Here is a 25,482-nt window from a genome sequence, read left to right as displayed (position 1 = left end):
GTGGTGCCATTCCAAGGTTGCAAAGGAGAAGAAGAGCTTGTTGGAGAGGCTAGAAGTGGTGCTCAAGTGTAGATCTGAGCTTTGCAAGGGTTAAAGCTTCATTATCAGGTAAAAAGTTCGGATCTTGTCACTTGGTTCATGTTATATGCTTAAGGTATCATTTTCTAGGGTTTAAGTCCCAAAGGTGGAGACTTTTTGTGCAAATGGCCTCCATAAGCTTAGATACTTCATATTTCTGATCTATTAGAGTTGTAGACTCATAAAAATGGCATCTTGGACGTGGATATTGCACCATGCATGAGATCTAGGTCCTTGAGTTGGAATAGAATGTTGTTATGTGATGTTGGAGCCTTTACAGCCATGCCAAAGCTTAAAGGTCTCGACTTTATGGGTTTAGACACATTAAAAGAGTCGGATCTAGAAGTTGGAGTAATGGCTTAACCGATTAAGACCAGAAATGAAGAGTGTTGGATTCTGATGGTTACGTTGGGCGTAACTTCCAGTACGCGCAGCGTACTGGGTGGAGACCCCGATCCAGGTGATTGGCGATGTACGCCCCGCGTACATCTAGTAGTACGCCCCGCGTACTCTCAGAGTTGACTTTTGTTGACTTTTAGGGTTTTGGTCAACATGAGGACTTTAAGGAAGGGTAAGATGGTCATTTACCCTCTGAGGAATGATGATAAGGGGTAAAGTTTTAGTGGTGGAAGTCTTTGTGTATTAAATGATATTTTATGTTTAGGCGAGGTAGAGTCGTCATTAGGATTCGGTGATAGCAAGGACGCGAGATCTTAGACTTTCCACGAGGTGAGTCTTCTCACTATACTGTACCCAGAAGGGTTTGACTGTGTGACCGGAATGTCGGATATGATATGAGATATATGTATTATGTGTGATAAGTTAATCGTTATATGTGTCATGTATGATATGGGCCAGAAGGCATTATGTTATGGGCCGGAAGGTGAATATGTTATGGGTTGGAAGGCGTTGTGATGTGGACCGTAAGGTTGACGTGGGTAGGACCGAAAGGTTTACCTAGTTGGGACGGAAGTCCCCTGAGACACATGGACCGGAAGGTCAGGGCCTGGAAAGGCATATGTGCGTAAGTTGTATTTTGGGGAACTCACTAAGCATTTGTGCTTACAGTTGTTGTGTTATGTGTTTCAGGTACTAGCGAGGACCGTGGGAAGGCGCCGGCGTGATCGTACACATTGTCGGGAAAAACTATTTTATGATCATTGGGATGTATTTTGTTGTGACAATATTGTTCACGTTTGAATTTGAAATATTAATCGATGTTTTTGATGTTTACAAAAATGAAAAAATTGGTTTTAAAATTTACGTCGTTACATTTCTCTAGTTTTGCAAGACTAGAAACTTAAACACATCATTAATAATCATCCCCTTGTGCAGTTTCCTAAATAGCAGCATCCACGGTTGCTTGAACATCATCATTTTCAGTTTCTTGAACATCATCTTCAACACTTGCATTAAACCCAATAGTTTCAACATCTACAGTTGCTTGAATACCTAAACTTTCTTGAACATCAGCATTTTCACTTGGTTAAACAACAAATTCGACCTGTGAACTTGCTTCATAAGTGATAGGTGCATTTTATGCACCTATTTTGCACGTCTATTTCAATTTTTTCAATGCATTTTACTTCACAATTCTTGCATTTAGTTACTAATTGGGCACTTACATGTTTCATTCAAAATGCCTATTATTTAACTATTTTTTATTAATCTTGTAGGTATTATGGAGCTTGGAGCATTGGAACTATGGAGGCGAGCTTGAAGCTTGGACCATGAGTTTATGCACAATATATAGTTTTCTGAAAACAGGGGCGACTTGTCGAGTCCATAGACTGACTCGCCGAGTCCCTCACTTAAAATTCGTGTACGGTGCATAAGGCACCCAATGGTTCGCGAATGTTCGTGCCTACTCGTCGAGTAGGTGTCCGACTCGTCGAGTTCTTCAGGTTTTTGACTCTTTTTCTTCTTTCTTCAATTCCCAAGCTTCCGATTGCATTTCCCGCTTCCTTTTTATGCTAATCACGTCTTTTAGGCTAAAAATATAATTTAAACATAATAAAGTACCTTTTTTTTATTAATTGAAATGAAATATTAAAAAAGTATTAAGGTTCTATACACAATATATAACGAAATATGCACATATCAAAATACCCCACACTTGACTTTTATTTGCTCCCAAACGAAACTGAATTTTAGTACACTAGCATCACATAAGACAATCCCAATCAAACCCAGCCATTATGCCATGACCGTAACGCATGCATTTGTGTCTAAAAATTTTCCTAAGGACCCCCTAATCCTAAATACTTACAATCCTCATAGACACTTGCCCACTTCTTTTGAACAGCGCTCATTTTATGCATCCTTCTGAATCCATCCTCATAAAACTTTCTTAAACTCAAGGTATTTTTGGTCAAGCATACATAATCTGGAAAATTACAACTTTTTGATACCACAATGGAGCTCTTTGAATTCTTTGCTTGTTTGATCTTTGATCTCTTTGAATTCATCACCTTCTTTGTTTGATTTTTGGTATCTTCAAATTTTTGATTATTCAGAATTTTGATCTTTTGATCTTCATACTTTGACTACTCCAAAATTCTTGTAACTTTTCTTGTAACTCTCTCTCTTTTTTTAACATGTATCTCACTTTTTTCACTCAATACCTACATGTTTAAGCAAAGGCGCTCAACTTCAATCTTTATTGGTTAAAGGTACTAGTCTTCCTGGATACATTTCAAGTACACGATGCTAAACATATTGCATCCCTCAAACTAAGAAAAGTTGTGTTCTTGTCCCATGATTTCACTAGAATAAAGGATGTCACAAATGCATTATAACGTGTATAAGCTCAACTAAACATATGGGTCTTCAAAGGATCATTAAACATAATACTAGCATGAACCCTAATTGTTTTTACCAAAATTTCCTAAATTAACCCTAGCAATTTTTATGCAAAAATTTTTAAAATTAATCTAAGATTCTAAATTTTGACTAAATGTAACCAGCCCCTACCCCACACTTAATTTATGCAATGTACCCATTGCATATTATGCATGATAAAGAAAACATAAATATAAAGAGGGGATTGGAACAAACTGTCCTGGGCTAGTAGTTGCGAGGTCGGTCTTCTCCTTGTTAAGCTCCATCTTTAATTGACTTTAGGCATGGGAACAGCTCATCCATGCCTTGGGCATCAAATCTCGTGTGGTATAGCTCCTAATATAGATGGAAAAACTCTTGGAAATGCTCGGAAAATGATCTTCAAAAATGTAGCCAATTACCGTGTCAAATATCATCAAATCCTTGGCTTGAAAGAAAAAATAATGGTCAACTCGTCGAGTTCCTAGGGTAGCTCGACGAGTTGAAGCGTAAGGCTGGAATAAGTCAAGTTTTTACACTTGGACTCGTCGAGCCCATATATGCACTCGCCGAGTCCATCGCTGAATTGACAAATTTTGTTTCTGCTCCAAGTCCATTGCTCAGGTGTGTGGGTAATATCAAATTGATATTTTCCCTCATTTTCCTTCAGTAAATAAGCTCTCAATATCCCCTTTCATTATTGGACTCGTAATTAGACTTAAAACTTCTCTCTTTTTTAATTCTTTCTTGCCTAGACTCGATCTTTTTTCTTGATTAACCTTGACTCCATACTCTCGCATGCATTCCTTACCCTCAAACTGAAAAGATCAAAACAAACACAAATGACAGGAAAGGATAACAAATAAAACATCCTAAACAATCCTAATTACTATAAGTACACACATTAACCAAAAGCAAACAAAAAACAAATAAAAATTGTCTCAAACCCAACCACAAAAATAAAAATAAAAAGATATTTAACCTTCATCTCCTTCTTCATCTTCCTCTCCCATTCCACTTCCTCCGACTCCTCTTTGTTGTTGACTTATCCTCTCGTCCCAACTTCTTACATACGGGTACCCGGGCCCACCCGTCGGTTGAATATTTAAATGTAGAACAAGTGAACAAATGACCTATTGTGATAGTTCATGCTTCTTCCAAGGTCATATTGGTACCTTCTTAGTTAAACATTGTACAAATCCATAGGCAACTCATCATCCAATGGAATTACCGGTGGGTCTTCTCGTGCATGCTCATGTCTTGGTCGGACCCGCCTACCCGGCTCCTCGGGTGTCTCAACTGCATCATCATTTGAAATTGAAAAGTGGCCACCACCATAATCTTCAACTATTCTTGCCCTCCGGTAGAGCATAATACTAAATGGAGGTGTAGGCACCATAGTCAAGAAATTCCTGACCCCTCTTTCCAACACACCATATGTCCTTGCCAAACAGGTTATAAAAATCCCACCATTTATCTTTGAAGTGGTCCGATTCTTCACCGCTCCCTCGCCTAAATATTTTGCCAAACAGTAAGGAATGTTGCAAAATGTGTTCGGCCTAATGATACACCATAAATAGAAGATGTCAAGGGTTGAGACTTTATCATCATCTTTTCTCAAGTTTATGGTACTAGCGATCAAACGGCGAATAAGCGAACGAATGCTTCCCTCTTGAGCCGCCAAGAGAATGTAGACCCGATTTGCTATAGTGTTCCACCATGTGGAAGCAACTGTACCTTTCGGTAAATCTTTATGGTAGTTTTCAAGAAAGGCTCCAAAAGCTTCAAACATGACCACAGATTGGTCGTAAATTCCCATCCTCCATCCAAACTCTGCCATACTACATTGGCGATACTCCCCATCAAGAAAAAAAGTAAGGACACCTAAATTATAATAATCACTACCCCCTCAGAAGGTAATGGTCGAGAAAAACTCCCAGCATAATTCTCGATACACCGGATCTTGGATTTTAAATAATCTATTCCACTGTCACATGTAATGGTCAACCCCTTGTGCATAAAAGTTTTGACCAAACTACGGGGTCAAATCTTCTTCCAATCCGACCTGCCCTATCCATTCCCAATTTACTTCATTTGGAACATAAATCTCTTTACCCCTTAGTATTTCAAGCTTCTTCTTTGCTCAGACCAATGATGAATTTGAAGCAATTTGCAAAAAGTTTAACCAAGGAATGTTCCTATGGCTACTTCCTGAACTTTGACCTCTCCTTGACATTTCCTGTAAAATCACACAAGACAAAACAACACCACAAAACCACAAAAACATTAATATATATATATATATATATATATATATATATATATATATATATATATATATATATATATATATATATATATATATATATATATATATAGACCACTGCAGCAGGGACTCGTCGAGTCCATGAACTGACTCGCCGAGTCGGACGAACTGCTCGAGTCGTATCAAAACTCAAAATTTATTCCAGGGGTTTGTTCAGGGATGTATATCAATTGTTAATTCACAAGAAATTTTAACTATAACACACTAATTTGGCAAAAAAAATTGAAACCCTATTATTGAAGTAAATTTCAAAAATCCAATTATTTCACAACTTGACAAATTAAGGCCATCAAAACACTAAATATCGAATCTTTATCAGAAATAAGACAGAAAAATATTACCTTGTTGGAAGAAATTGGAAGAAATTAAAGGAATTAGAGATGGTTGCTTGAGAGGAACTTGGCACGTCGAGTGAAGGTTGTGGAGGTTGGAATGAATATCACTTTAACTTTTAGGGTTAAAACCCTAATAAACAGAGTGTAAAAATTATATATTTTTTCCGGTTAAAAAGTCGACTCGTCGAGTAGGGGTATGACTCGGCAAGTAGGTTTTTGGCTTTGAAGAAAAATCGTGAATTCTCAACTGTACTCACCGAGTCTGTGAATGGACTCGGCGAGTCATTGGCTCTGTTTGACAAAAATTTGTTATACTCAAATTTATTCCACCACACCCCACACTTAAGCTTTGCTTGTCCTCAAGCAATCATTTTAGACAAATAAGAAGATTTAGATAGACAAATCCTAAGAAAATCAATAAAAGACAAAAAAAAAAAAAAAAAAAAAAAAAAAAAAAACGAAAAAGAAAGGTAAAAAGAAAGCAAACTTTAGTATCGGGTTGTCTCCCGTAAGCGATTCTTTTTTAGGAGTCTTTAGCAGGACTCCTACCCGCTCTACGTTTCAGCGGCTTCCTCCAAGTCTAACCCTTCTTCGTGTCCTTCTTCCTTCTGCATTCCTTCTTCATATCGCTTAACCCGATACCCAATGACTTTGAAGCTTGACCCATCTTTACTCCATAGCTCAATCACACCGTATGGAAAAACATGTTTTATTGTAAAAGGCCCGGTCCAATGAGTACGTAATTTTTCCCAGATGGAGCTTTAGCCTTGAATTGTACAAGAGAACTTTTTATCCTTCCTCAAACTCTTTATTACCCTTTAACCTTGCATCATGTCATCTTTTGGTCTTGTCTTTATAAATCAATGAGTTAGTGTAAGACTCATTCCTTAATTCTTCCAAGGCATTCATTTGCAAAAGTCAATTTGCACGCAACTCATTCGGCTCAAAATTGCATGTTTTCAAAGCCTAATAGGCTTTGTGTTCAAGCTCTACGGGTAAATGGCAATTTTTACCATACACTATCCTATAGGGTGTGGTTCCAATGGGTGTCTTAAATGCAGTCCTAAATGCCCAAAGTGCATCATCCAATTTGTCTACCCAATCTTTTCTATTATTTCCCACCGATTTCTCTAATATTCTTTTGAGTGCCCTATTTGTAATTTCGGTTTGCCCGTTTGTTTGTGGATGGTAAGGTGTTGAAAATCTATGGTGTACCCCATATTTTTGCAACACTTTTGATAGTTGATCATTAGCAAAATGGGTACCCCTATCACTAATTAACGCCTTAGGCACTCCAAGTCTAGAAAATAATTTCTCTAAGAATTTTACCACAACCCTTGCATCGTTAGTTGGTAATGCTTTTGCTTCCGCTCACTTTGACACATAATCCACTGCCACTTGTATGTATTTGTTGCCTTTAGGTGAAGGAAATGGTCCTATAAAATCCACACCCTATACATCAAAGATTTCACCAAGTTGAATATTCCTTTGAGGCATTTCATTCCTTTGTTGGGTTTTTTTCATAAATCTGGTTTCACAACTGGTAAAATTGACAACAGAAGCTTTAAGAATGTTGAATAAAACTAAAACTATTTTACCCACCAAGGATCTTTTTGCAATAGTTAGAAATATTAAAACAACCATAGAAGGGAAAGCATAACAACATTGGAAGACTTTGATCCTCATGGGAGGTTGGAAGTTGATGAAGTGCGACATGAAACTCTAAAGCAAGCGTTCTCTACAAGTATCCACCAAGTAAGAGTAGAACCATCAAAACATGCTAGTATTCACTTGTAATTTGTTGTTCATAAGCCTTTGAAATATAAACCAAATATAATTTCAAAGGTGAAGCAACAAAGGGACCTTCTTTTACATCAAAATGCAGGAGAATGGAGACGAAGAAGGGCTTGAAAAACTCGAAATTTTGGCAGCATATGAGAGCACACTTGCTCTCGATTTTCATGCTCTAAAGAAGAAGAAGTAGAAGGCTTTCTAGAAGTATCTTCTTATGCTTCCTTACCTTAGCTTTTATACTAGCCAAAAGTAATTAAGGTCTTACATAAAGTAAGCCTAAGGTATGGAGACAAGCATGCTTGAAGAATAGACAAGGCATGCATGCCTCGTCTCTTCTTCCAATTTTGAGATTAGCTAGGTATGGTCGTGGATTATACAAGGCATGCATGCATTGTCTCCTCCATTTTTCAGCCCTATGGTTAATGTGTGGAACCAAGGGATGTTCCATCATTATATGTCTAGTGTACAAATATATATATATATATATATATATATATATATATATATATATATATATATATATATATATATATATATATATATATATATATATATATATATATAGATATATATACCAACTTTATATAAAAGGCTATCATTCATATAAAGTGATTCTTATATTCAAACAACTAGTTATATATTTATATAAATATCTCTTTTATATAAAACTACCTTTTATATAAATAAACCCTAACTAGTTTATTAAGATATAAATATAACTTATAAATAATCATACTTTATGATATATTTTATAAGTTGTTATTATTTCCACAAATAATAAATTTCCAATTAGTAAAATATTATTTCCATGAAATAATAATTTTCCAATTAAATACAAGTGTTGATATATTTATTAATAATCAAATTATACTAATAAATAATCAATTTAAGGTAACTTGTTATATGGTGTGACCCTATAGGATCATATATTATTAGCAATATCATTCTATAATGACTCTTAGGCATACTAGATCTTTCAATCTCCTACTTGCACAAGACTCATCATAGATTGATATAGACAGTGGTGAACGTCTAGCAATATTTCACTGCCCCCAATAACATATGATGAAGAATGCCATTCATCAACATCCAATTCCCAAAAGCTCAAAACTTTAATTGATGTATTATAGGAAGTTTATCAATTATCCCTTTGTTACTGACATCCTGTTGAAACATGATCCTTGGATCGCAATCAATCTCATTTGTAATTCAACTTTGGGTAACGTGCGTTAGATGTCTAACTCTCAACGAATAAGAGGAACAAACCCCATCTTGACTACATAAGCCTCTTGTATAGTTCACACCATACCCGAATATGAATTTTATAACTACCCGGTTAAGGAACAACATTTGGGCATATCAAAGCACAATACTCCCTATACTTAAGTCCCACTATGTATCTCGGGTGTTAAGGACACAAAGATAGTACCTTTTAATCAAGTATCACTCATAACTGCGATCTATGAGATGATCTTGATGCGGGTTTGTTCAGTCCTAGTTCTCTGACAAATACCTATGAAACTTGGTTACAACTTCTTGCCTACTTTCACCTGGTGAGAGTCAACCAATACTTTTCATATCTGTCTTACTTGATAATTGCTCCCACAATCATGACTGACTATGAACCTTTAGAATAACAAGATTATTCATGGATTAAACATGTTAATATAGAACACAACAAGTATTAATGTAATGATCATATCCGAGTATATCAAAACATTATTCAATAGTTGTTGTTACAATGTTCCAATATCCAAATATTAAATTCAAATCAAAGTCCCATTACTAGAATAATAAAAGTCTTATGGCTTAAGTGTGACCAATCATACTTAGCCTAAAAGGAAATACTTTATTAATAGGTTCGACTATATTTAATTTTTGTGAATTTTACGAATACGATATCTCCATATTTGACTTTTAATCTAGGTATAGTTAAATATCTTGGAGACTATGATTGGTGTTCTTTCGTGACGTAGAGTCCCTTAGCTTGATTAAGTCAACTCTCAAAATCACAAAGATTTTTATGTGATCCTTGAATGGCATAAATCAACATAGTTTTTCAATGAACCCATTCATCCAATCATATTTGACTTCAACTTCAAAAGTTGTGTATTCTTATTTTATAGTAGATTGTGTCATTATGTTTTGCTTGGACCTCATTCCAACTAAACTTACTCTGCATTCCAAAATGAAGTGATAATCCAATTATAATTTTTAATTATCTATATTTATTTAGAAATCAAAATCCTATGTAGCTCTTTACATTAAGATTTTATTCTAAATTAATTATCCCATATACATTCTCTTAGCTCTTCTTAAGTACTCTTAGAATGTTCTCATAGTCATCTAGTGACTTAACCATGTATTTAATTTTGTATCTCATGATATGACATAAATGATGGATTCATTTGTCAAGCAAATAGAATATAAATCATTTTATCTGGCTCAAACCTATGTGCTAGATCCATTTGAGACAAACTCAAAAATAGAGTCATGTGACAATGTCAAGAATCTTCCAAAGGATTCTTTTATCTTGATCTCTTGCAAGATATTGTCATTTCATGCAAAAGAATTTTAAAACATTTAACATTCATCTTTATCTATCTCTTATATATTTTACATTTCAAGAATGTATCTTGTCATTCCTAAGTCTTTCATTTTAGAAATACTTTCTGAGTCAAGGTGAAAACTACCTTGCATCGTCGGAATGTCATTTCAAATGATTAAGTATGTATCTTTCATACAAGATTAGGAATATCACTATCCTCCCACTATATTTTATTAAACACACATATTCGTTTTCGTCTTGATATAAAAGCATACCTTGTATCTTTATATTAAAATGACTATTCCAACCTTAAGATGTTTGTTTTATATCTACAAGTGGATCTTAAGCCTTACACATTTAGTCAGGAAAACATGAATTAAGAAAACCTCCAGGCTAAGCTATATATATATATATATATATATATATATATATATATATATATATATATATATATATATATATATATATATATATATATATATATATATCTTCTAGTAGATGTCTATTAAGAAATGTGGTCTTTCTTGAAATCTATTTGTTATATTTCATGTTAAGAATATGAAGTTATAGTAAATAATATCCTTTCATAGCTACTTGTGTAAAGGTTTGATCATAGTTAATGTCATGAGTATGATAAGGACCATAGTAAATAACATATGTATGAGAAAATCCTTATATAACAAGTATTACTGAATGTGTATATACATCCATGTATATATATTCTTTATAGAAGAATCTATTACTCGTTCTAGCCTTGCTATAGAGAGGAAGATTAATCAAGCCTATACTTTATTATTAAACATGGATTACATCTCAATGTTCATGACTCTATGTCATTTTTCAGATTCAATATTTGATATAATATTTTGGTAGTTAATGGTTTAACAAGAAGTCGTCAAGAACTCATCAACAAGAGATTCCACAATTCTCAAGTCATAGACGATTTCTACCATTATTGTGAACAATTTGTATTTATGAATAGCAATTATTCATGTTTAACAATTTCTAGTGCCAACAATTGTTACATCAGGCTATGGTTCTTGAACTACTTCAACTTCCATGTGTCTCTCACTTGCTTTGCCATTAGAAGCTTGCTTTCTGCTAACTCAACTTTCAGAGGAATAAATGAACTTATTCTTGGTGGGTTTGTATATAATAATCTAAATGACCTTTTAGAATATTCTACAATTATGTAATTAGTTGGAGTTTGTATTCTAGATACAATTAATAGTGATTGAAGTATAATCCCAAAAAAGGTTAAAAGGAGGACATTTCTACCAATTAGAAAGTAAACTATATCAAGTAAAGTTTAATTTACCCTTTGTCATCATGAAGGCTTTAGATGATACTAGTGGGTTGTATCGTGTGCTTAATCATAGGCATTCATTAGAAAGGAAATCATACACCAAAGTGCAGAGTTCCTTAATAATTATTTTTTCTACCTTTTAGTGAAAATATTATTAGGAACCTTTTATATATAAATAAGATTCACATATGTTAAATAATCTACATTATTTGCCTTCAAATATCCCTTTCTTGAAGTTGGAATATGTGGATTTCATTTATACAATAAAGATAACAATGTCATGGATAAGTTTGATTTAAAACAAGTTTACGTCAAATGTGCTTGCATATAGAACTTAATTTTATTTATAGAATGTTGATATTCACTCGGCGAGTCGGGCTTTCTGCACTTCTGATTAATTCGTTATATTCAGCTTCTTCGAGCAGTCTCTCTATCTCCACCAGGTCTCTTTTAGCATCAAAATCCTCATCAAAGGCAGTGGTAGAATTTCTTGGCTTGTCTTCTTCCTATTCTTCCATTAATTCTTCCAACATATCAACCGAAAATGTCGTGTCATCACTATACATTACTTGCTTCTTGGCTTGATCAACTCCAAATGTAACTGATTCGTCTCCCACCCTAAGGGTAAGTTTAGAATTTTGCATGTCTACTATAACACTTACGGTATTTAGGAAAGTTGTTCCAAGAATGATGGGAACTCGAGGATCTGCTTCCATGTCTAGTACTATGAAGTCTGTGGGGAACACAAACTTATCAGCTTTCACCAATAGATCTTCGCATATTCCCCTTGGAAATGTCATCGTTTTATTTGCTAAGTGAACTGCCATTCGAATTGGCCTTGGCTCTGGAAGGTTCAATATCTTAAAGAATGAATATGACATGAGGTTAACACTTGCCCCCGAATCAGCCAATGCATGGATAGTTGCTAAATTCCCGAATTGACAAGGCAAGGTCAAACTACCCGGGTCACCCTTCTTCTTAAGTAATTTTTTCAACATGGCGACTGAACAATTTTCATTTAGAACCACCTTCTTCAATTCTTCCATCTTCTTTCGATTTGTAAGAAGCTCCTTTAAGAATTTGACATACTTAGGCATTTGTGCCACCGCCTCGATGAATGACATATTAATTTGAAGGGCTTTTATGTGTTCCAGGAACTTTTGATAATCAATATCGTGCTTATCTTGTCTAGAACATCCTTGAAACGACAATGGAGGCTGATATGGCTTAATAGGAGGCTTATTTTTCTGTTCATATGGGGGACTCGCCGAGTCCATGTCTGCGACTCGGCAAGTCGTATCAAGATTTTTTGATTCTTGGTTTTCTGCCTCTTCCTCTTGCACCAATTTAGGATCTTCTTTCTTAATAGGGGTCGGAGGAGTAATAATTTTCCCACTCCTAGCTATCACGATGCTTATATGTGCGCCTTTTGGATTATTTTCGGTGTTACTAGGAAGTCCACCCGGTCATCTCTCGTTTATTTTTAGTGCATGTTGCCCTCACTGTTTTTCAATGTTGAGAATGGAAGCTTGTTGATTCCTAAGTAGATATTGTTGATCATTCATCATAATTTGGTGTTCTTTAATCATGATTTGTTGATCTCTCAACATGTTTTATTGATCTTTTATTGTAACATCGGTATCGTTGTGCCTTTTCTCGGATGTAGCTGCAAATCTTGTTAACATTTCTTCAAAGTATAATTTCTTTTCTTGCACCAGCCCCTCCTTTTAATAAAAACCTCTTGCTTTTTTGCTTATAATTTTCTTCCTTCGTCTTCTTGTACTCATCATATGGTATCCATTCTTTCTTGGGTTTTCGCCAATCATCATCATATCTATCACCGCTTGAGTAACACACATGGGCTTTCCGGTTTCCGTTTTCATCAAGATCACAATCCTTAGTAAGGTGAGACCCTCTATAGTTATCACATCCAAATCTAATGACATGGATGGATTGGTCCATCTTAGTCATTCTTCGATCCATGTTTTCTAATTTTGTCATCACTGCTGCCATATCATCAGTTATAGCATTCACCACCCCTAGGGTTGAATCATTCCTTTGGTTATGATATTCACTAGAGTGCTTCGAGAATTCTTCAATGAGTTCCCTAACTTCAGCCGGATTTTTCTTTATTAATGGGCCTTGAGAGTCAAGGAGTTGTCTAGTGGTGACGTTTACCCCCAGCATAAAAGATCTACACTTCTTGTTGCACATTGAGGTCATTTTGTGGGCAATTCCTAATTAGACCCTTGTAGCGCTCCCATGCTTCATACTGCGACTCTCCCATTTGTTGTTCAAAATTTTCAATGGCCTTTTTTAGTTTAGCAACTTTTAATGGTGGGAAAAATTGTTCTAAAAATTCCTCATGCATTTTTACCCATGAAGTAATCGTGCCCGTTAGTAGTGCTTTCAACCAATCTTTTGTGGCTCCTTTAAAGGTATCAGGGAGCATCCTCAATAACACCGTTTCTCTTGGTACATTTGGAATGTTAAAGTAGTCGGCGATGTCGTTAACTTCATCTAGATGCTTATAAGTGTCTTCATGAACCTTTCCGGTGAAAGGAATTTCCTTTAATGTATAATGTATGTGCCACTTAAGTTCAAATGTGGCAATGGCGGGTATGGCGGGTTGCACAAGCCCCGGACCGGTATCGTCTCGAATCCTCTTTTTGTACGCCTCCATTGAGAGGTCGGGAATGTCCACCATGGTGTTGTTGGGTTCGCCTTCTTGCTCGCTTTCTTCTTCGTATTTGGACTCGTATCCGGTTACTTTTGGAATCATATTTTCTTCAAAACTCTCAAGCCTGCTTTCCTCGCTCTTTTGACCGCTAGAATCACCCACTTTCTTGCTTTTCTTCTTCCAAAAGATTGATTTAAGGTCCTTGAAAGGTGATTTCCTTGGCGGGTTAGTGTCTTCAACAACTTTATCATTGTTCTTCCTAAGAGCGGATTTCGGGTCTTCAAATGGAGGAACCAAAGGTGTGCTTGAACCTCGGGTCATATAATACATGCAAGAAAACAAGAAACACATGTAACAAGAACAAAAAATGAAATAAAAACGAAACTGAAAAAATGATTTGGATTCGTCGAGTACCTGCAACTGGACTCGACAAGTTCAAAGGTAAAACAAAAAAAAGTTCAAAAAAAATCCTAAAAATAGAAAAACTAAAACTCAAACCCAATAGCTAATTTGTTAAAATAGTAACTTTATGCAAGATAGGTCTCACACAAAGGATCGATAACACTAGCAATTAAATTTTATTTTAGAACCGTTCCCCGACAACGGCGCCAAAAACTTGATGTGTGTAAAATGCACTAGTTTTAGTCCTACTTTTTAAATATAATTTAGACGCGCAAAAGGCAGTGTACCTGTCAATTGGTGGTATAGTTAAGCAAACAGGGCATCGAACACAGGGAACGATAATTAAACTAACTACTAGAATTATCTTAAAAAATAATAATAAAGTAAAAGAGGTTTTCTCTAGTTTTGCAAGACTAGAAACTTAAACACTTCATTAATAGTAAAACAAATCAATTAACATCCAAAGCAAATAAAAATCAACTAAATTCAATAATTAAGGAGACTTTTGTTCTGGTTCAACGTACTAATCCCTATGGTTGAATTTATGGCAAGTGCAATGGATTAATTTGTCATTCACTACCGATTAATGTGATTAGGTTCATGTTTACTATTACTAGTCCTTAGAAGACAAATCAATTCAAACATCGGCATATTGGTTAAATTAATGAGTTTGCTAGTTTATTGTAAGACCTGTAGTTAACTAATTAAATTACTAATTCAATTAACTTCTTGTATGGTTGTTCGTCATACAAGCTCACACATTGATCTACCTATTTTCTAATTAACCCTTAGTTTCATGTTCACTATTCCTAGGCATATAACATTGTTTTCACATAAATTATATGAGACAAGCAATTAAGAGATGTTCATGCAACTTCATAAACTTGATAATTAACAGAAAATAGTTATTAGCAACACATGAGGATCTTTAACAAGCTTAACAAAACAAAATTCACCAAATTAAACAATCCAAGCCATAAAATTCAAACCATAGTTATAAGTTTGTCTATTGTAAACAGAAGAAAAGAGTTTTTAGCTCATATTCATAGCAGAAAACGTCTCAAACTAAACCTAATGATTCAAACATGATGTAAACACTAGATTAAGAAAAGAGAATATATTTGTGCCTTTCGATCTCCTCAAAATTGAATGATAAGGTTGATCCTCGAGTTCGAGAGCTCCAGTAGTACTCTCAATCGCAATTCAATCTCCAAGGGTTCCAGAAAAGAATCCTTGTCTCGTGAGTTTATGCACAATATATAGTTTTCTGAAAACAGGGGCGACTTGTCGAGTCCATAGACTGACTAACCGAGTCCCTCACTTAAAATCCGTGTGCGGTAAAGTGCCGAATGGTTCACGAATGTTCGTTCCTACTCATCTAGTTGGTGTCCGACTCGCCGAGTTCTTCAGGTTTTTAAGTCTTTTTCTTATTTCTTCGATTCCCGATCGCTTCCTTTTGCTTCTGAGCACATATTTTAGGATGAAAATATAATTTAAACACAATTATGTACCTTTTGTTCATTAACTGAAATAAAATAGTCAAAAAAGTATTAAGATTCTACACAAAACAACTAAATATGCACATATCACACATATTTGAGCAACATGACTCATGGTGAAGCTAAACTGAAGCCAAGTCTGAAGACTTATTGGACTTTTAGCAAAAAGGCATGGCCGTGCTAAAAACACATGGTCAAAACATATGGTCATGCTAAAAATACATGGGCAAAAGGCATGGTCATGCTAAAAATGCATGATCTTATGGCAAGCATGTGAAAAGTTAATAAAATAAGGGAAATCACTATTTTTCATGAGAGACGGTTTGTAGAGCTACAAAGGGCGATTTTGGGCAATTCTTGGAGGATTTTGAGGAGACCAAATCATTGCAAACATTTTTTATTTCCATTTGTAAGAATTACACACTTTCATTTCCATTTTTTTGTTAGTTGATTTGTTCTTAGCCATGTGTGGCTAAGAAACCCTAATTTCTAGTTCTTGTTCAAAACATATTGATTGCTTGACTTGAAGCATACAGATTGATTTTCGGTTTATGATTCTATTCTAGTCATTATGCTCTTTTTTAAACTAGAATCCTTGAATTTGATTTGTGTCTAATTGGCTACTTATATGAATTGAATTCTTGTGCAGTTAATAAACTTTTAAGGCACCTAATCATTCTATAAAGTTAATAATTGGTAACAAACAATAGGTTTTCTTATTGTAGAACATATTTCACATGTTTTCACAGTTCCAAGGGCATGAAAAAGACATGAACATTGTTGGGAGCTTGTACAAAACTTCATGTAGTTTTTCAATACAACCTAAGTGTAACGAACCAAAAATAGTGATAAAATTTTTAGTTTAAAAACCATTAGTTCCATACATCAAATGTGTCAAAGTCAATCACATGCAAAATTTTAAAACATTAGAGTACAAATAGCCAAAAATGCAGAATCATGATGGGGGATGCCATGTCATCACGCTGAGCTCTTCCCTTTTGTACTGGAAGTACCTGAAACCATAAACATAAACTGTAAGCACAAAGCTTAGTGAGATCCCCAAAGTACCACATAACAAACATATAAGTGGGCCTATCCATGGGGTATATTCTAACCCAAAATACAATCATATGCCTAACCATAGGGCTTAACCCTAGAGTCTTTTTCAACCTATCACATACTAATGGGCCCACCCTTAGGGTACATCCATGTGGTGTATATCAACCCAATCATACAATAATGGGCCCAGTCCTTGGGGTTTATTTCAACCCAATCATACAAACATTTAAGAGTCACAAATACAGCTACCATCCTACGTTCACAACTTAGTGGGCCGGTATTGATGCCCTCGACCTATAAGTACAGTGAGAAGACTTACCTTTGAGAAAATGCTCAACTCCTACAACTCTTGCTAATAGAATATTGCTGCTACGCACCACCTATTCAATCATAGTAGATAAATCCTCAACTCTTCTTTTAACTAGGGGTTTGACCAAAAGTCAAACCAAGTCAAAATTCAACGGTCAAAGTTGTCACACCGTTTCAATCCTTGGCCACGTCATGCCCCCAAATGACAAAATAAACGCCTTTTCTCCAGCCACCATGTTGTGGTGACCTAAGCTACGTCATGGGCATTGATTTTTTAGTAGCTTAATGGATTAAGCTACTTTTTTCGATCCTAAGGGTTCCAAATTCCAGATTTGGCCTGAAACAAAGTCTAGAAGGATAAAGTTTCCAACTTCACCCGTTAAGACCACCCAAAAGGTTAAAATCTCAAAAGTGTAACACCCTGTTTCGAATTGTTTCTCATTGTGGGATTCTGATCAAGGAGTGGGTATTATCAGACTTAGAACCCTTGAAGAATTGATTTTGGGCTCATTTAGAGGTGGATGGTATAGTTTGGATGATTTTGTTATTCGGTTTGTGTTTTGGAGCCCAAGGGTATCAGTAAAGGCATTGATTCAGCCTTTTTATGAATTTTGGATTTAATTTTGGTTGGTTTTCAGACTAAATAAGTTTTATATAAGTGTAGGTCTTCTCGTTACATTTCTGTGGATATAAATAACGTCGAAAACGGATAAGGGATGCAAAAGTTATGATCATTTGAAGTTAGAAAGGTTTGGACCAAACCAGGTACGCATGGCGTACAAGGGAGGTATGCATGGCATACACGGGAATTTGCATGCGAGTGCATTTGGGAACACCCTGCATTCCCCAACGGAATGCGCTACATTCGTCAGGCCAGATTAAAACCCTAATTTAGGGTCTTGGACCCTATTTAAAGACCTTAACTCACCTCCAACCCTCATTTCCTCCCGCCTCCATCCTCTCTAATCCTAAGAGCGAAACCCTAACCTCCATTTGGGTTATTCTTGAGCTTCAAAGTAATTTATGTGTATTTTTCATGCTTGAGGATGAAGAAGGAACTTCTTGAAGAGTCATTGCTTGAATTGGAACTTTTTGGTCTAGGTTTTGTACACCTAGATCTATCTTCTGGAGGTATAAAGTCTCAGCATTGACAACTCTTTCATGTAGATCTAGCTAAGTGGTATTTGGTTATGGTTTTGGTCCTTTTGAGATGGTTCTTGTGAGTAGAAGTTATTCCAATACCTTTGAGCTTTTTATTTGGTCCTTGTTAAGGTTATGGAATCATAAAGTTTGGATCTTGATGGGTATAAAGCTTCCATGCATGATTTGGTAGTCATTTGATGAAATTTAGGACTTAGGGTTTTGATTTGGGTCCCATTAAGTTATGCTAAGTCATAAAGTAGGAAACTTTATGACTTAAGAAGTCCCTTGAAATCATATATGGAAGTTTGGATTGAGGTCTTAAGGTATTAAGAAAATTTTAAAACATTTGTAGAGTGATTTTGACCTTTGGAATTCGTCTTTGGTGATTAGGCTCCATTAAGCTAGGAAAAGGCTTAAAGCCTTTGACTTTATGGATTAAGTCACTTATATTTAGCTATTTTGCGATTTTGGACGTTTGGCTTAAAGGATTAAGTCATTAGAATGACTTTTAGGTGGCCGCCAGGAACGTCGTGCGTACCACTGGGGAACGTCACGCGTTCCGACTATGATGCCCATATTTAGACCAGCGACATATGCCATGCATACAATCCATGTATGACGTGTGTACGTATGATCAGATGGGATTTGAGATTTTTGGATCATTGGAGTTTGGGGCTTTGATTTTAGGTTTTGGTTGAGTTTTTGGCTTAATTCGTTGGGTTGAGGACTTTCATTAGAGTTGTATTTATTTATTGGGCTTGTCTTGTTGGGACTTAGTGGGCCCAATGGGCTTGGGATGTTAGTGGGTCTGATTAGTTGGACCATTTAATGGATTAATGGATTTGGTTTGAAACTTAATTGTTAATTGGGTGTTGTTTGTTTTATAGTGCATGGTTTCTAGCGGATCTACAGTCAGAAATTATTCGTGGGTTCAACAGTCGAGGTGAGTTTTCCTCATTGTACTTTCGAGTCTTAGGCACCAACGCCGACCCTTTAGTTTGATAACATGATATTTCTGATATGCCGAGTATGTAATATATATGCATGAGTATGCTAGTCTAGTAGATCTGTAGGACTACCTATGATTCTATCTGTATGATTATCTATGTATGTTGGTTATCTGTCAACATATTGTGTTGGGTTGAGGTTGTATTGCTTCGTGTTGTAGCCAAAAAACCTTGGAGCATTCCACATATGAGTTGAGGGCCAGGTAGGGCATGCCAGACTCATACTGAGGGCTCAGTAGCATTCCAAATACGATTTGAAGACCCAGTTGGTATGCCAGACTCGTATAGAGGGCTTGAGGGTATTAGAGCAATCCAGATATGAGTTGAGGGTCGGGTAAGGCATGCCAGACTCATACTAAGGGCTCAGTAGCCTTCTAGATTCGAGTTGTGGACTGGTTGGTATGTCAGACTCGTACTGAGGACTGAACATTGGTATTCTAGTCTGATGATTGATTGAGTTGGGAGCAAGCCAGATATGTGTTGTGGGCCTGATAGGCAAGCCAAACTTATACTGTGGGCTCATGGGTAATCCAGTCTTTTAGTTTTGGACCCAATACATGTTATTGTTATTTATGTGCTATCTGTTTGTGCGGTGGTATTTTGAGGGAAATCACTAAGCTTTGTGATTACAATTTGTTTATGGTTTTAGTTTATTTATATGATTCGTGGCAAGGTGAAGGCGCGACCATACACATCCTTGGTTTTACGATGGACTAGATCTTGGGAAATTCTGATTTTAAATCATGATTTGAAGACAATGTTTTTGTAAACACTTTTGTTAATAAATGTGATGTTTTGAAAAGTTTAAATTTGTAGAAATCTTTGTGATGTTACAACTTGGTATCAGAGCCTTGTTTTGTGTGAATTGGAGGAACACTCGTGTGAAACCAGTCTCAAACTAAGGAAAAAAGGGTTTTAAAAATGATTTTCAAAGTAAGAATTTTGGAAATAATTTACAAGGTTGCTTTCAAAATAACCAAAAAGGATGTGATGCGTATGATCATCCAGAGCCAGTAAGTTGACCCCAAATTACCACATTGTTATTTGATATTGTGATATGTTAGAACAACATGCTAGTGATAGGCTAGGGATCTTCAGGAATTGCACGATAAAATTGCCTGATTATATGATGTCTAATAACCTAGGGTTTTCATTTTATTAAATTGACATCATTACTGTAGTTGCTTAGTGTATGCGTCATAGTTGTATGTACCTAAGATTCTATATCCTGATAATATTTGGTTTGGCTTTATTTCTTGTTCCTTTCCTAGTTGTGGGCTTAGGGTAGGATCGAGTATTTGACTGTCTCTAGGATCCAGTGTTATGTATGGATAGCATACACGAGTGTTGCAGGGTGGTGGAAGTTTCATCAGTGGGTGAAGTGTATAGCGGGTATGTTGAAGGAATGATTATCCACTATGGAGTGTGTGAGTAGGGCGAAGGTGCACTCATGGTACGGGAAGTTTGAGATCGAGGATTTCGTATGAGGATCTGTCTGATTTTATTGCGCTTAGTGCCAATCGACTTCTTTGGTCGAATGCTGCTTGCTTTATGCTTTATGGGACTGATGTTTATGAGAGGTAATCATCAAATGAATACAATACATTACATGTTATGAAGGTTAAATAATCTTAGAATGAAGGACTTGGACCTATTATTCAACTCTCGTCTGAATACAACCGTTGCAACATTGGGCCCTTTAGTCGAATGATTATTTAAGCTTGGTTGCATGTAATTGTATTCGTGAAGTGGTTAGCTGGTGTTGGTAGGGGTTCTTCAGAAATTGATGGTAGAAGGGATGTTGGTGAGTCTTAGGATATCCTAGGGAGTAATCAGTGTGGTTGTTTCGCCAAGGAGCGGGTTTCAGGAGTATTTTATGACTAGGACTTAGAAGAGTCGAGATGATTCTTAAGGAAAGTATGGAGAGGTGTGGAAATTATTATAGGGCCTGTACTACTGGAAGCACAGGATCCATACTCGAATCAAGGAAAGTTTTGGGATTCTAAGGACTAGTTAGGGGAGTTAGCAGGATTGGATACCATGATTTGTGGCGGTGTTTCTTTTCATATTGATGGACCTAGTATGTGTTCTGAGCCTCAGGAGCACCATTGATTTGGGTTATTTGGTGCATACCTAGTGAGCTTTGGTTTGAGGTTTTGGAGGTTTTGCTCGAGGCCGAGTATTCGAGTCACGGGACTCAAGATTGGGGTGATGATTATGATCGGCTTGAGTTTTGCAGCTGAAAGTGAGATGGTTGGTTGATGGATTGGAATGTCATTATATGTGGCAAGGGTTATGTGCTTTCGATTTTCTGATTTTGGAGTAAGGGGAGTAGGTTCGTGTCTTCCAGAGTTAGAAAGGGGAGTTCCTGCTTACGCAGATTTAAGTTATGTTTTGGTTTCAACACTAGTGGGTGGTAGTTCGACCCCTAAGCAGGGGAGAATTGGGCTTCTCTGGTCTTGTATTTTAGCCGTTGAGGAATATGCCAGTTCTTTGTTTTGGATCGTTGTCTTCAGATTAGTTAGGCAGATGTTGATCGATGGATCTTTTCCAGAGGCGGGAATGTTCAGTTGCATGTGGGTCTTGATTCTCATATCTGAGTGTCAGTGTGTCCTTGACTAGTGGTTTTGGGGATCATAATTCAGCGGAGGTTCTCTCAAAAGTTTAGTTGTGACAGTCAGAATTTAGTGGTCGGGTCAATCTGTTATCAAGTTCAGTATATTCTATGTTCATTTGGTCTTCAAGTATGTTTATCCTCAATGGTGGAGTGGAAACTTTGTTCATAGCAGACTCATGTTTTGGTAATCTACAGGATCATCTTGGAAGTCTTCTCGAGCTAGTTGTCTAGTGATGGAATCTGTTCAATCTAAATCAAGTATGGGGTCTTATTTGGACTGATCACGAGGATGTTTTCTGTTTTGATTAAGGTGGCATTTCGATTATATCTGACCTTTCTTTTCTCTTTAGATGAGATTGTGGGTTTCCTAAGTATGTGTATGGGGTGTTCTATGCGAGCTGGGATGGATGGCATTGGGTCTCTTGGTGTCGAATTATGTGCATGGCTCTTTTGGTTTTTAGCTTATGAATTGGACCAAGAGTGAAACTGTTATCCTATCGGCGGGTTGTGAATGACTTTGTTTTCATAAGGTTTTCCTTTGGTAGAAGCTATGTTGTGCTCAGTTGGAGCTGCGAGAGTGTCGACAAGGTCGGTGTGTTATCGAGAGCATTCCAGACATGGGCTGAGGGCTAGGGAGGGCATTCCAAACTCATGATGTATCGCGGTACACCTGAGCCGATAGGGGTTGGATGTATCGCGGAAATTTATGGTTTGATCGTCGTTGCTCGCCAAAGCAGTGGTTGGTAATGACATAGCAAAGAGTCAAGAGTTGTTAAGGTTTTGGTTCATCATATGGTTGGTTTTTGGTTAAAGTTTGCAGTTGGTGTGTTTCAAGGATCATTTTGCGTGTTTTTGGTAGTGCTCCGGTTAGGGACTGGGGGTAGATTCAAATGGATACTCATCAGTTTTAGGGAAGGTTCCGCGAAAAGGTTTTATGAGTGGCCATTTTTAGTGGGCTTTTGGTGGAAACTCGTGTTGGGAATCGTGAGTGTATACATGCAAGATATGTATCCAGAACGAGGTGGATTGAGAAATCTATATGTCAAAGGCATCAACTGGAAGGTTCAAGATTTAGCTTATGTGTTTGTGCTCCAAGATGGTTCTACCTTTGTGAAGGTCGGGCAAATGATGAGGTTTCAGGCTCATAGCAACAGTGTAACAGTCCGACAGTTGAGGAAGTCAGTATCTTGTACTTTATTTGTGTTCATGGAATCATTATCATCAGGGGTTGAATAGATATTTTAATGGATAAGTGTCATGCCTTTTGACTCAGCAACCGGGCAAGAATCTGTTATTTCAGATAGTTGGTAAACAAGTTGGGACCAAGGAGGTATCGACTACTTTAAGAAAGCAGCTAGGAGGCAACACAATGTTTCGGGCAGTATTAGTGATTTAGGATCCGTATGGTTGGAGTAGCTTGTTGTTTGGGAAATGCTAAGTCACTTGCAGTTTGGATTATCTGAGCTTTCTGTCAAGCATAAGTGTTATGAAACGATAATTGGTCTGTGATTCTATTTTCTAGTGGAATTTGAATGGTAGTGGTTCAGTGTGGGCGAGCTGCCAGGAATTAAGACCATCTCGAGACTTCATATTTCAGATTGGGTAAATGTGGCTATTTTACAAGGGATTATTGTCTGGTGGTGAGAGGATTTGTTTTCTTCGATTTGGAGAGCCCTGCTAAGGTTGGTTTTGGTTTCCTTGGGAAGGTTATGGTATACTTTGGGTGGTGGTCATTTTGCTAAGGTTGTTTGGTGTGCCAAGGATGGTAACAAATGATTTTGAGGACGAAATCATATTTAAGTGGGGGAGAGTTGTAACGCCCTTTTCAAATCGTTTTTGATTGCGGGATGGTGATCAATGAGTGGGTATTATCAGACTTTGAACCTTTAAAGAATTGATTTTGGGATCATTTGGAGTTGGAAGATGTAGTTTTGATGATCCGGGTATTCGGTCTGTGTTTTGGAGCCCAATGGTATCGGTAAAGGCGTTGGTTCGACCCTTTTATGAATTTTGGATTTAATTTTGGTTGGTTTTTAGACTAAATAAAGTTTATAGAAGTGTAGGGCTTATCTTTACCTTTCTGTGGATATAAAGAACATCGAAAACTAATAAGGAATGAAAATTTATGATCATTTGAAGTTATAAGGGTTTGGACCTAACCGGGTATGCATGGCGTACACGGGAATTTGGATGCGGGTGCATTTGGGAACACCCTATGTTCCTTAAGGGAACATGTTGTGTTCTTCAGGCCATATTAACACCCTAATTTAGGGTCTTAGACCATATTTAAAGACCTTAACTCACCTCCAACCCTCATTTCGTCCAACCTCCATCCTCTCTAACCCTAAGAGCAAACCCCTAGAGTCGATTTGGGTGATTCTTCAGCTTCAAAGTAATTTATATGTATTTTTGGTGCTTGAGGAGGAAGAAGGAACTTCTAGAAGAGTCATTGTTTGACTTGGAGCTTTTGGATCCAGGCTTTGTGCACCTAGATCTATCTTCTGGAGGTATAAAGTCTCAACCTTGACAAATCTTTCATGTAGATCTACCTAAGTGGTATTTTGTTATGGTTTTGGTCCCTTTGAGGTGGTTCTTGTGAGTATAAGTTACTCCAAAACCTTTGAGCTTCATATTTGGTCCTTGTTGAGGTTATGGAGTCATAAAGTTTGGATCTTGATGGGTATAGACCTTCCATGCATGATTTGGTAGTCATTTGATTAAGTTTAGGACTTAGGGTTTTGATTTTGGTCCCACTGAGTTATGCTAAGTCATAAAGTTGGAAACTTTATGATTAAGAAGCCCCTTGAAATTAGATCTGGAAGTTTGGATTGAGGTATTAAGGTATAAAGAAAAATTTAAGACTTTTTTGGAGTGATTTTGACCTTTGAAGTTGATCTTTGGTGATTGGGCTCCATTAAGCCAAGCACAATCTTAAAACCTTCGAATTTATGGATTAAGTCACTTATATTTAGCTATTATGAGGTTTTGGACGTTTGGCTTAATGGACTAAGTTAGTGGAATGACTTTTGGGTGGCCACCGGGAACGCCGTACGTACCACTATGGTACGCCGTGCGTTTCGGCTATGATGCCCATTTTTGGAGCAGCGACATATGCCATGCGTACAAGCCATGTATGCCGTATGTACATCTGATCAGATTCAATTTGGGATTTTTGGATCATTAGACTTTGGGGATTTGATTTTGGGTTTTGGTTGAGTTTTGGGCTTAATTCGTTAGGTTGAGGATTTTCACTAGAGTTTAATTTATTTATTGGGCCTGTTTTGTTGGGCCTTAGTGGGTCCAATGGGCTTTGGATGTTATTGGGTCTAATTAGTTGGACCGTTTATAGATTAATGGATTTGGTTTGAAACTCAATGGTTAATTCGGTGTTGTTTGTTTGATAGTGCGGGGTTTCTAGCGAATCTACAATCAAAGATTATTCGTGGGTTCAGTTGTCGAGGTTGGTTTTCCTCATTGTACTTTTGACTCAAAGGCACCAAGGTTGGCCATTGGTTTGATAACATGATATTGCTGATATGCCGAGTATGGAGTAGATATG

At 36.7% G+C, this 25,482-nt stretch overlaps 1 protein-coding gene and 1 non-coding gene across 2 annotated transcripts; one reads left to right on the top strand and one right to left on the bottom strand.

Moving 5' to 3' along the window:
• Nucleotides 1-11,713: 11,713 nt before the first annotated feature.
• LOC145039548 (uncharacterized) lies at nt 11,714-12,484 on the bottom strand. The gene has a single exon (XM_078987585.1). The coding sequence runs from the start codon at nt 12,482-12,484 to the stop codon at nt 11,714-11,716; it is 771 nt and encodes a 256-aa protein (XP_078843711.1).
• Nucleotides 12,485-13,423: 939 nt separating this feature from the next.
• On the top strand, nt 13,424-13,530 carry LOC145044610 (small nucleolar RNA R71). Its single transcript, XR_013681559.1, has one exon. It is a non-coding gene; the product is annotated as a small nucleolar RNA R71 (small nucleolar RNA).
• The last annotated feature ends 11,952 nt before the right edge of the window (nt 13,531-25,482 follow it).

This window comes from Lactuca saligna, chromosome 4 (genome assembly GCF_052625555.1).
Source record: "Lactuca saligna cultivar CGN05327 chromosome 4, ASM5262555v1, whole genome shotgun sequence".
NCBI lineage: Eukaryota > Viridiplantae > Streptophyta > Magnoliopsida > Asterales > Asteraceae > Lactuca > Lactuca saligna.
Note: the sequence above shows the minus strand (reverse complement) of the source record. Positions and strands in the feature narration are given on the sequence as shown.